Raw genomic sequence first — 13,397 nt, forward strand, 5'->3', positions numbered from 1 at the left:
ATGGCTCTTGAGTCTTCCTTTCCTCTGGCTCTAAGAGTGGGCCCATCACTTCCCCCAGACCAGACGTCCTCCCCCGCCCCCCAACACTGAAGAGCACCCATGTGACTTTTCCCCTCCACTCTACTCCTTTATCCCAGCACCAGATATATTCAAGATTTTTAACTGAGTCTGGCATTCAAAAGGGAAACTATTAGACCTTATCAAGTAAGAACTGATATAAAAGTGTCACAGGCCTCTTTGACACACAGAGCTGGAGAAAGCCATCCATGTTTCAGGGGAAATGGGAGACTTGGCGTTAATGGCTGCTTCCTCCCAGAGCTGGGACAGGAACTCCGGCTGAAGGACAGCCTGGGACCTCTGCACATGGATGGCTGAGCTGGCCCAGGGAGTCAGTGGAAGGCGACTTCAGGTTCAGTTAATATTTATTAATTACGTTGCAATGCTCAGTTAATTACACCATCGTCCATCTGCTCAGACCTGATGGATGTTACAGCTGGGAGTTACTCTACTCACCCTTCACCTTCTCACCAAATAGCACCATTTCCGACTCCCCGTCTGTCTGCTTCTGTCCATCCCCACTCCCCACCCTCTCAGGGCCGCCTCCTCTCACCTGGACAACAGCAGCAATATGGTGGTCTGGCCCTACCAACTCCCCAGCCTCGTGTCATCCTAAGAGGACCACCTCCTTACATCACACACCCCACTCATGCTTACCCAAGCTCAGGCTCTCCAGCCATCATTGCCCCTTTGCCTCTCACAGGTAGCGCCCTCTTCTCGGAACAGCCCATCCTCTTTCCTCCTGCCTCACTCACTCAGACTTCAGGGCTCACAGCAAGTTGGTAAAGTTGTTATTGTTACTCAAGCTCCCCAGTAAAGACCAGTAAAAGATGTTGAGTGATCTAGAGCAAAGTAAAAAGCAGAGTGTAGAGCAGGGGGAGGCTGGCAAGGCCATGAGGCCAGGCAGCAGCTGCCGGAAGGAGAAATAAGGGAGAAACCTCAAGTGAGTGACAGAAAGGAAGACTGCCAGAATCTCGTGACCACCCTGTTCAGGATCATAACTGAGTTGTTTATTTGGGAGAATAAAAGGTGAATTCGTGTTTTTTTTTTTTAATTGGAGTATACTGAATTAGTGTTAAAAGTCTCTAAGAGTCTAATGTGTCACTTATTTCAGATTCACGTGAAAAATGGAGATCACATGAAAGGGGCACGTATGCTCATCCGGGTGGCCAACAACATCAGCAAATTTCCGTCACGTGAGTCCTGAGGGGAGCCAGGTGTCCCCATTTCTGCCTGAGTGTAGCATGGTTAAGATCTAGCCTCTCTAACTCTGCCAGCCTCTCTCTCTACACGTAGTGAGTCATTTCATCCTCACAGCCACCCCATGAAGAGGTGTAACCAGCATTCCCAAGACCACCCCCAGGTTTGATAATTCACAAGGAGGACTCATATAACTCAACACAGAGTAGTGCTAAGGTTCAGATTTATTATGAGGAAAGGATACAAAGCAAAACCTGGAAAGGGAAAAGGTGAGGGGCAGGGCCTGGGGGTCAGGTGCCAGCACCCAAGCCCCCCCTGTGCTGTCCCACTGGACACACTCAGCGCCTCCAGGCAACACGTACTGGTGTCTACCGGCATGCACGTGACTCAGTGCCCAGGGGTGACCTTGGGGGGCTGGCCACATAGGTACCCCCTGATGAGCAGGTACCCAGTCTTGACTCCCAGAAAGCAGATGCTCAGTATAAACCCCATTGTTTGTACAGAGGCCAGGCACAGGGAACCATTCATTCCCTGGTCTGGAAATGGTGGGAACTCTCCCAAAATCCAAGTTCCCAGATCCCAGGTTCAAGCAGGTCTTTTTCAGGCCACCAGTCTCCAGTTTGCACACGTGTCCTATTTTCTCTGCTTTATAGATAAGCAAACTTGGGTTAGAGAAGTGAGGGGGCACTTGCCCACGATCAGTCAGCTAATAAGTCTTACTCTGTGTTCTCAACCACTGTAGGTGCCTGCCTCTGAAAGCGGTCCCAATATTCTAAGACATGTCGTCATAATATTTTTCAGTGATTAGATTTTGTCACATTCTATATGACAGAGTCAATTTTTTTCTATAAAGCGTCAGATATCGAAGGCTCGGGGATTTGTGGGCCAGTCTCTGCCGTTTTGGCGTGAACCATATGTAAATGAGCACAGCTGGGTTCCAACAGAACTTCATTCTTTTGGACACTAAAATCTGAACTTCCTGTAACTTTCACATCACAGATTTTTATTCTTTTGATTTTTTTCCAACCATTTAAAAATGTAAAAGCCCACAGACCATACAAAAACAGAGGGGCAGATTTAGCTCACAGGTCACAATTCACCCCATTCTTTAAATGAGTTTATTTTTGTTACATGAAAAAGACTAAATAACTATATGTGGCTGGCAAAGGGTGTGCTAGACAGGCACTCTCCTGATGCTGGTGGGAGCAAACATTCCAGAAAGCAGTTTGACAATTTGCACTGAGTGCGCGCACGTGTGTGTGTGTGTATTTTTTAAGTTATGCTCTTTGAGCCAATAATTCGACTTCTAGGTATCTGTCCTGAAGAAAAAGTGCACTCAGGTTAGTGCATAAAATTGTTAATCTCCCCACTCATTCATCAGCTGTCCTGTCAAAGCCAGAACTTTTATCTTCGAGGCAGGAAAGGAAACATGCCAAAGGTTACCTCAAGGGAGTGTGGGGCCCCGTGTTATAGGCAAATCACAGTATCAGCAGGGGAAAGACACCCGATGCACCGCTGTGCCCTTTCCTCCTCAAACGGCCCATCACAGGTTCTTTGCCAGAAAAGGCAGATTGAGAGAGATGCGATCCTGGCATCATGCCAGCGCTCCTCCATTTGCTTTGCAGACATCGTACCCATCCTGACGTCCACTGTGATCGAGTGTCACAGGGCCGGCCTGAAGAACTCGGCCTTTGGTTTCGCAGCCATGCTGATGAGGCCTGAGTACCGCAACAAGATAGACGCCAAATACAAGAAGAAGATCGAGGCGATGGTCAGGTACGTGGGGACAACTGTTCCTACCGTCTAATCACAAGTATATTTTTCAGAATACAGCTACTAATGTGTGGACTGAGTAAGAACACAGATTGGGGAGAGCAGTTAGGCTTGTACTCAGCCACCAGGAGCAGGAAACCCAGCGACGACCTGAGTAAGTCAGGATTTGTCTGACTCACACAGTCCCCAGGCTGGTATCTCTGTGTCCTGCTTGTCACCGAGGACAAAAAAAGTCCCCGCCTCACAGCTGCACAGCTGTGGTTGTCTGACATCACGTACCCTGTTCCAGGCAGGAAGAAAGTAGGGAAATCAAAAGACGAGAAGGTTTTTGCCTTGTTAGTTAGCAAGGACATGGCATTTACCTCTTACTGGCTAGTCCTCTGCTGCGTGGCTCCCTCTAGCTCTGAAGCATATTGCTGAGTAAAAACAAAGCTCTGCTGGCCGGGATGGCTGTTAGGGAGGCAGCAAACACTGTCGGCCACGGAAGGACAAAGAGTGAGTGCTTCTCAGTGTAAGCAACTTGGTGATGACACAGCCTATTGCCAAGGGTTCATTTCCAAACTGTGTGTAGCTCGAAAGGCACACAAGTCACAGCCCCGCTTCAGAAAGCAGTCCAGTGATCTGACTTTCTACAGGAAAACCAGGGGAAAGTACCACTCATCTTTACAAAAGGAGAAGGCAGTAGCAATCATGTGGTAATTCTGTACTACCAGGTCTGCAGTGATGACATCTGGGGCGCCTGTTGGTCCGATTTTGACCAGGGAACTCAGGTGTACCTGCGTGCTGACCCAGAACTCCTATGTCAGCCAAGGGCCATGGCTACGCCAGTAACAGCAAAGGGAAACCAAGTACTACTGACTGCCAGCTGGGCTCATGGCAGGGAACTCTCACCTGGATAGGGCTACATGGACCACTCCCGTTTTTTTTTTTAAAGCCAATAAGCCTAAGTAGCTTCAGACCAAATCATCATGACCGAGCATGCCTGCCAGCATGGGAAATGAAGTAGGGAGAAAATGCTAGAGCACACTGACCCCCAGATTTGTGCCACACCAGCCTGCGTGCCAGTTTGGGGAGGCACTGGATCTCGTCCCACGCATGAGTGCTCTATAGCTGTGCGGTCTACTGTGGTAGCCACTGGCACATACGGCTATTTACATTGAAAAGTGGATAAAATTTAAAAGTTTCTCACACTACCCACATTCCAAGCGCTCAGAGCTCTGTGTGGCTCCTAGCTACCATATTGGTGAGCACGCAATTAGAACACTGCCGCCAGCATGAAAAGTTGTGTTGCGCAGCCCTGACAGCCTTTACCACTTCAGTACACAAAGCGAAGTGGTGGGCTCACTGCTCCAGTGATCTGGGAGACGGGATACAGCCAGACCCAGCCATGCTTTCTGCACATACTGTGCTGTGGCCTCTACCCACCCCCCCAGCAGAGGTGGCCCATGTAATGCTATGGTCTGAGCCATGCTCATTCCTCTTGCTCCTCGCTGGGCTGGAGCATGGGCCCACAGTCTCTAGCTTGTATCTCTATAGTCTCAGGACCATCATGAAGAAACAGGTGCATTTCATGTGATTCTTCCTCACAGGAGACCTGATACATCAGAGACAGAAGAGGCCACAACCCCATGTCCCTTCTGCGAATTTCTTCTCCCAGAGTGTGAACTCCTCTGTCCTGGGTGTAAAAATAACATCCCATATTGCATTGCAACAGTAAGTTTCTTTATCATTTCCCTTTCTTTGCATATATATAATCTATAGCCCGCTTGAATACTTGATGTGTTAACTCTTTCTTTCCTTCCAAAATCTTACCTCTCAAATTTCCTGCAACATTTAGCATATAATTGCATGATCAATAAAGCTGAAAGTTGTGTTCAAGGCATATAATAACCTAAGTAAGTATGAGGCCCTGCAGAGCAGGAGAGCCCAGAGTTGGATATCAGGTGGTCCTGGGCTTAGATCTTCTTTCTGCCACGTACGGGCTGTATAACCTGGTGCGATTTGCTTTTTACCTCACTAGGTCCCTCCATCATAATCTGTTGTCTATTGAGATGAACTGTAGGTTGACCAGAGAATGCATATGAAGCCTTAATTTAATACCTGGCATGCTGTAGCACTTAAGTGGTGGTTTTTATTATAAACTTTAATATTAAGACCTATTATTCAGTTCAGTTCAGTCGCTCAGTCATGTCCGACTCTTTGCGACCGCATGAACTGCAGCACGCCAGGCCTCACTGTCCATCATGAACTCAAGTCCACCCAAACCCATGTCCATTGAGTTGGTGATACCATCCAACCATCTCATCCTCTCTAGTCCCCTTCTCTTCCTGCCCCCAATCTTTCCCAGCATCAGAGTCTTTTCCAGTGAGTCAGCTCTTCGCATCAGGTGGCCAAAATACTGGAGTTTAAGCTTCAAAATCAGTCCTACCAATGAACACTCAGGGCTGATCTCCTTTAGAATGGACTGGTTGGATCTCCTTGCAGTCCAAGGGACTCTCAAGAGTCTTCTCCAGCACTACAGTTCAAAAGCATCAATTCGTTGGCGCTCAGCTTTCTTCACAGTCCAATTCTCACATCCATACATGACCACTGGAAAAACCATAGCCTTGACTAGATGGACCTTTGTTGACAAAGTAATGTCTCTGCTTTTTAATAAGCTGTCTAGGTTGGTCATAACTTTGCTTCCAAGGAGTAAGCGTCTTTTAATTTCATGGCTGCAATCACCATCTGCAGTGATTTTGGAGCCAGAAAAATAAAGTCAGCCACTATTTCCACTGTTGTCCCCATCTATTTAAAACTAAGACCTATTATTAGAAAATATTAAAATGTTTGTTCATCACTAGACTAATATAAGCTTTATTTTAAAGGAAAATAAATTTCGGTAATGTCACAATACTGAAGATTATTCTTTTATACACAAATTTGATAAAATCTGGCTTTAGTCCTTTTGATGTCATTTCTTCTTAATCAATTACCCACCTATTATTATTATTATATCATGATTTAGAGGTTTGGCTTTTAACTGTAACCATGTATTGTAATTGAGTAACGGGAAATTTGAATAAACATGAGTTTTACTCTCCAATGTGCTGTTTCCAGGGTCGACATATGTTGAAGGATGACTGGGCAGTATGTCCACATTGTGACTTCCCTGCTCTGTACTCAGAATTCAAGGTGTAAGTTGTATCATTTCACTTAGTCATACAGACTTATTATCAAAAAATAGACCTTTTATTCAGCCAGTTTCTACTGAGGTCTCTTTATTTGTTCATGTTCCTAAAAATCTCTAAAGACTCAAATTGTCTTCTTGGGAGAATCTTCTATGACTTTTGAGAACATTTTCCTTAAAGGGACTACTGCCTAAGACTTGAATGTTCCTAATTCTTAAGTTGTGTGATGAACGTGTACTAAGACATAGAAAGGAACAGCTGTTTTTCATATCACAATAACCCAAAGGTAAAGGAATATTATACATTTAATCTACTCTGCCTTTCCCTCCCCAAACAGCATGTTAAGCACTGAAAGCACATGTCCTATGTGTTCAGAAAGATTAAACTTGGATCAACTGAAAAAAACCTCTGACTGTACCCAGTACCTGCGGACAGAAGTGGAGCAATGAGCGGCATGTGCAAGTAAGTACCAGGTCATCCACTCACCTTCTCAGGGCACGGGGTCCACAGGGCAGACACGGCTTTACAGTGTGTTCTGCCATTGGTTCCTTTTTGTGCATCATGGAACCTGTCAGATTTGAACAACAAACTAAGACAGGTTGTACAGTCTCCATGGTGACAAAGGTTATTTGACCGAACAGCGTCATGGATTCCAACCAGAGTGTATTTTATCAAGTCACATGGGTTTCTTTTTAACCAGTTCATTAAAACTATAGCTAGCTGTTAAAATGGAGGTTGTTTTAGTTCGTAACTCAGGAGAGTAATTGTAAAAATTTTTGTTTCCAGAGACCTGAAAAATTCCCATTTTTCTTCCCAAGTTCCATTTTTGTTGCATAGAAGCAGCACATAACCCTTCCAGTCTCCACTGGGAAGAACCTATTCATGTGGCCACACACACTGCAGGGGAGGCAGGGAAATGCAGTCTCTAGCTAGGAAGCCAAAAGCTCTACTTGTTTTTCACAAAGCCTGTTCTTGCATTCCTTTACTCCCTCGGTAAACTGCAGCTCCATCCAACCAGCTGATCAGGATGGAAATCGATACCCCCAGTCACCCGGTCCATGGTCAGGTCCTTTCAGCCTGCCTCCAGTGTATCCGGCTCCCCTCCACAGGTGGAGCTTTTGATTGCAAGTGAAAAGACAAAGAGGCCCCAGCCTGTTCGTCTACTTATTGCAGCCCCACTGGCCTTTCGCTGTCCTTGGACTCCAAACTGCTTTCTCTGCAGGACCTGCAGTCTCATATTCCTGCCAGCAGCACAGAGTTCTATTTTCCCCTCATCCTCACCAACACTTGTTGTCTGCCTTCTTGATTACAGGCATCCTAGTAGGTGTGAGGTGGTATCTCACTGTGGTTTGATTTGCATTTCCCTAATGATAATAATGTTGAGCATCTTTCCATGAGCTTGTTGGCCACTTGAATATCTTCTTTAGAGAACTGTTCAAATCATTTGCCTATTTTTTAACTGGGTATTTCATCTTTTCATTGAGTTATAAGAATCCTTAATACATTCTAGGTACAAGTCCTTTATCAGATACGTGACTTGCAGATACCTTCTAGATAGTATCCTTTAATGTACTCAAGTTTTTATTTTGATGAAGTTCAATTTATCTGTTTTTTTCTCCTTTGGTTGCTTGGTGTCATGTCTAGGAAGCCATTGCTTAATCCTGGACCACAAAGGTTTTACAGTTACACTTCCTTCTAAGAGTTTTACAGTTATTGCTCTTACATTTATGTCTTCAATCTATTTTTGTGTATGATGTGAGGTAGGGACCCCGATTCCTTCTTCTGCACGTGGATGACCAGATGTCTCAGCACCATTTGTTGAAAAGGCTGTTCCTTTACTATTATTACCAGATGACTGTCTTATTATGTAAGTTCTTTATTTGTATGTTCTAGATATGTCTTCATCAAATTTATTTTGCAGATATTTTCTCCCACTGTGGCTTCCCAATTCCTTTTCTTAATTTACGTATTATCTAAGAGTTGATTTACAATATTGTATTAGTTTCAGGTGTACAGCAAAGTGAATCCGTTATACATTTATTTTAGTGGTCTTCTGATGAGCAGAAGATTTTGATTTTGATGAACTATATCTTAGCAATTTATCTTATTGTTATGACTTTCTGTGTCTAAGAAAATATTTCCCTACTTGGAAGTCAGGCGCATATTCACCTGTGTTAGGTCTGTGATCCATCCTGAAGTTATTTTTGTTTACAGTGTGAGGTAGGGATTGAGATTTCTTTCCGCCTCAAGTAGATACCTACTCTTCCAACAGCATTTGTTGAAAAGTCTTTCCTCATTGAACTGCTTGCATGCCTTTATTGAAAATCAGCTGGGTTTTCAGTATGTATGTCCCCTATGTTTATACTACACTGTCTTGATTACTGTGACTTTATAATACATCTTAAAGCCAAGTATTGTGTATCCTACAACTTCGTCATCTTTTCCAAGATTGTTTTGACTACTCTTACTTTTCTATTTCTCTCTAAAATTTTAGAATCAGCTTGTCAGATTCTGTTTTAAAAGCTTGCTCAAATTATGATTGGGATCCATTTATTTTTGTTGTTACATAACATATTATCACATATTTAGCATCTTAATATATATTCAATATCTCAACTTTTTGAGGTATAATTAATCATCTTGTATTAGTTTTAGGCATACAACATAATGATTTTATGTTTATATTATGAAATGATTACCACAGTAATTAACATCCATCACTAAACAGTTAACAGGGTTTTTTTTGAGAACTTTTAATATCTACTCTCTTAGCAACTTCCAGATATATAGTATTGTTAACTTATAATCACCATGCTGTACATTACATCCCTGGGGTTTATTTGTAACCAGAATTTTATACCTTTCAGCCATGTTCATTCTGCCTACCCACCACCCTGGGCCTCTGGCAACCAACAATTTGTTCTGCATCTGTGAGTTCAGTGGGTTTTTTTTAACTACACATATAAGTGAGATGGGGATTCCCTGGTAGTTCAGACAGTACTGCAGACAGTACTGCCTGCAATGCAGGAGACCCAGGTTCAATCCCTAAGTTGGGAAGATCCCTGGAGGAAGAAATGGCACCCCACTCCAGTATTCTTGCCTGGAAAATCCCTTGGACAGAGGAGCCTGGTGGGCTACAGTCCATGGGGTCCCAAAGAGTCACACACGACTGAGCAACTTCACTTTTCGTAAGTAGATAGTACAGTTACCTGTCTCTTATTTCATTTAGCATAATGCCCTTCAGGTCCATCCACGTTGTTGCAAACAGCAGTATTGCCTTCTTTTGTATATGTATATACACAAGATACACACCACAATACATTTTGTTGAGGGCTTTTGCAACTATGTTTAGAGATACTGGCCTGTAATTTTCTTTTTTGTAGTTTCCTTGTCTGGTTTTGGTATCAAAAGTAATGCTGGCCTCATAAAATGAGTTTGGAAAAGTTTGAGAAGGTAATTCTTTAGATGCTTGGTAGAATTCACCAGTGAAGCCATCTGGTCCTAGATTTTTTTTATTACTGATTCAATCTCCTTTACACTAATTGGCCTATTTTTTTTTTTTTTAATTTCCTCACAATTCAGTCTTAACAAGGTTGTGTGTTTCTAGGAATTTATCCATTTCTTCTAAGTTGTGCATTTTGCTGGCCTTATAGTGTTTCATATAAGTCTGTTATAATCTTTTATATTTCCATGTTATTGAATATCATATCCCTTCCTTCATTTCTGAGTCCCCTTTTTTTCTTGGTGAGTCTAGCTAAAGGTTTATTATCTTCTGAGAAATAAAAAACAGCTATTAGTTTCACTGAACTTTTCTATTGTCTTTTAAGTCTACATTTATTTCTGCTCTTTGAAATTTCCTTCCACTAACTTTGGGCTTAGCTTGTTCATTTAGCTCCTTAAGTTAGGCTGATCTATTTGAGATCATTCTTGTTTCTTAATGTAGGTATTTATTGTTATGAGTTTCTTTTCAGAAGTGTTTTGTTGCATCCCGTAAGATTTGGTTTGCTGTATAGCTGTCCCTCAGTATTCTTGGGGATTGGTTCTAGGACCCCTAGTGGATACCGACACCCATGGACGCTCAAGTCCCTCATTTACAGTGCTGTAGTATTTGCATATAACCTATGCACCTCTTCCCATACACTTTAAATCACCTCTACTTATATAACTGAATACAATGTAAATGCTATATAAAAAGCTGCCAGCATGTGGCAAGTTCACATTTTGGCTTTTGGAACTTTTTGGTACTTCTCCTGAATTTTTTTGATCCATGGTTGGTTGGATCTGTGAATACAGAACCCACAGATATGAAGGGCCAACGGTATTGCCATTTTCAAGATTTTTTTTTCTTCTTGATTTCTTCCGTGACCTCAGTGGTTGCTGAGTAGTATGTTTTAATTTCTACATATGTGTACATTTTCCAGTTCTCTTGAAATTGATTTCTAGTTTTGTATTTCTGTGGTCAGAAAAGATGTTTGATATGATTTCAGTCTTCTAAATTTATTAAGACTTGTTTTGTGGCCTGACATGTGATCTGACGACTTATGCTTGTTTAGTCCATCTGGTCAAACACATCATTTAAGACCAATGTTTACTTACTGATTTTCTGTCAAAGGAAGATTTATTCACTGATGAAAGTGGGGAAAAAAAAAAAAAAAGTGGGGTAGTGAAGTCCCCTACCATTATGGTATTGCTCCTTCTCCCTTGAGATACGTTAATATTTGCTTTATATTTACAAATGTTATATCCTCTTGTGGACTGATCCCTTTATCAGTATATAATGGCCTTCTTTGTCCTTTATTACAGTGTTTGTTTTAAAGTCTATTGTGTCTAAGTATAGCTATTCCAGCTATTTCTTTTGATTTCCCTTTTTCCATTCCAGTCTGTGTGTCCTTAGAGTGGAGTCTAGTAGGCTGCCTACAGATGGATCTTGGTTTTAATCTATTCTCTTTTGATCAGAGAATTTATAGTTAAATAGTTACTGATAGATACGGACTTACTACCGGTTTGTTTTCTGGCTGTTATTCCTTTGTTCTTGCTCCTTTCTCTCCTTTTGTGATTTGACAGTTTTCTGTAGTTGTATGCTCAGATTCTTTTGTCTACTATAGGTTTTGCTTTGTGGATACCATGCTGCTGCTGCTAAGTCACTTCAGTCGTGTCCAACTCTGTGCGACCCCATAGACAGCAGCCCACCAGGTTCCCCCGTCCCTGGGATTCTCCAGACAAGAACACTGGAGTGGATACCATAAGACTTACATAAAATGCAACAGTCTATTTGAAGCTGATAACAACTTAAGTTCAAATGCATTTTTACTCTCTTTATCCACATTCTGTTTCTGGCATCACAGTTTATATTTTTGTCTCTTGAGAGTTCCTTGGACTGCAAGGAGATCCAACCAGTCCATCCTAAAGGAGATCAGTCCTGGGTGTTCACTGGAAGGACTGATGTTGAAGCTGAAACTCCAATACTTTGGCCACCTGATGCCAAGAACTGACTCATTTGAAAAGACCCTGATGCTGGGAAAGATCGTCGTCCCCTTCTCCTCCTGACCTCAGAGAATGAGATGGTTGGATGGCATCACCAACTCAATGGACATGGGTTTGAGTAAACTCCGGGAGTTGGTGATGGACAGGGAGGCCTGGCATGCTGTGGTTCATGGGGTCACAGAGTCAGACACAACCAAGCAATTGAACTGAACCTTATGTATCATTAACAAATTACTGTAGTTATAAAACCTTTGCATTATGAGAAGGGTATCTATAGAATAGTTTATATACATAGTTTATTCACTTTATGGATATAATAAAACATTATTATTTTTACTCTTAACTTTCACACTAGTTGTTAAGTATCTTTCATTAGTCTGCATTTACTTTTACCACTGAGATTTACAATTTCATGTATCTCCCCATTATTAAGTAGTGCCCTTGCATTTCAGCTTAAAGAAGTCCCTTTAACATTTCTATAAGGCCAGTCTAGTGGTGATGAACCTCTAGCTTTTCCTTGTCTGGAAAATTCTTTCTCTCTCCTTTAGTTCTGAAGGATGGCTTTGCCGGATAAACTATTCTTGATGGGCAGTTTTATTCTTTCAGCACTTTACAGGCTAGAAGAGAATGGCCTGATGTTGTCAAAGCTTCTCCTGAAAAATCTGCTGACGTTCTTATGGGGAGGAGGTTCCCTTGTACATAACAAGCTATCTTTTGCTACTTTTAAGATTCTTTCCTTGTCTTTAACTTCTGGCAGTTTAATTGTAATGTGTCTTGGCATGGGTCTCTTTGGGTTGAGCTGCTGAGCACTAACTTTGCATTTCCTCATTCTTCTCAGTAAGGTGGCTGTTGTCAACATGATCCTCACTTTATAACAGAGGTTCAACAACCTGCCCATACAATTTTATCAACTGAAAGGCCAAGACTGAAACTCAGTACTAATTACAGACTGAAAATTTCTCACCTACATGTAGTGATCCTGCTTCACATTCCAGAAATGCGCAAAATATCATGCTTAGCTTTTTTTTATTACTAAATGCCAATTTATTATTTGAAACCTTTATAAAAGCATATGGGGTTTATTTATTTTTTTTTTGGCCTTTTTAGGTATAATGATCCTGAGAAGATAGCATTTTTCCACAAGAGGCTGTGTTTCTGCCCCTAGCAGATTAAGGATGGTTCCTTCCTGGATACAGAAAAAATAAGGTCACATCTCCAGGTCACCACTTTCAACTTCTGTAGAGTGACAGTGATATATAACATGCTATTTTTTATACTTTGTATATTTCCTCTTCTGAGTCTTACACATTCAGTGCTCTGTACTGTTAATAGTAACCTATGACATAATTGTAAATATTCAGCTTTTTGATATATTTTATATTTTGAAATATCCCCTTTAAAATAAACTGATTAAATATTTGTAATGTTTTCCTGTATTTAAACACAGAAAAAAAGTTTAAAGTGAGAGGCTTACACAAATCAAGGCTATTTAGCAGAATCAGTCCTAGAATAAAAACATCAAAAAATCAGTAAAATCAATATTTGAAAGAATGAGTGAAACTATAAGCTTATGTTTCCTGAGTCATTATACTATGTAGTACAGAATTCCTGTCAAAAGTTAAATCATTTGACATCCGCTAGCGATGTACATTATTCAGTATCTTCCCCAAGGTGTCCCTGAGGGTTCCTTCCCCATAGTATAGTACCCCGCAT

General features: G+C 41.8%; 1 protein-coding gene across 11 annotated transcripts in view; it reads left to right on the top strand.

The window, feature by feature from the left end:
* The window catches only part of WDR19 (WD repeat domain 19), a 78,026-nt gene extending 64,923 nt beyond the window's left edge, over positions 1–13,103 (top strand). For 3 of the 11 annotated variants that reach the window (XM_019962598.2, XM_019962599.2, XM_070791311.1), the window contains 6 exons: positions 1,172–1,253; positions 2,883–3,033; positions 4,620–4,743; positions 6,130–6,206; positions 6,538–6,662; positions 12,792–13,103. In XM_019962598.2, the coding sequence (XP_019818157.2) occupies positions 1,172–1,253; positions 2,883–3,033; positions 4,620–4,743; positions 6,130–6,206; positions 6,538–6,649 (546 nt within the window). In that variant the 3' untranslated portion in view covers positions 6,650–6,662; positions 12,792–13,103. Of the gene's footprint in view, positions 1–1,171; positions 1,254–2,882; positions 3,034–4,619; positions 4,744–6,129; positions 6,207–6,537; positions 6,663–9,067; positions 9,131–11,305; positions 11,541–11,566; positions 12,034–12,791 lie in introns of those variants that run through there. The other 8 variants (XR_011567161.1, XR_011567160.1, XR_011567156.1 and 5 more) reach the window with 7 other exon arrangements.
* Positions 13,104–13,397: the final 294 nt, after the last annotated feature.

This window comes from Bos indicus, chromosome 6, assembly GCF_029378745.1.
Source record: "Bos indicus isolate NIAB-ARS_2022 breed Sahiwal x Tharparkar chromosome 6, NIAB-ARS_B.indTharparkar_mat_pri_1.0, whole genome shotgun sequence".
NCBI lineage: Eukaryota > Metazoa > Chordata > Mammalia > Artiodactyla > Bovidae > Bos > Bos indicus.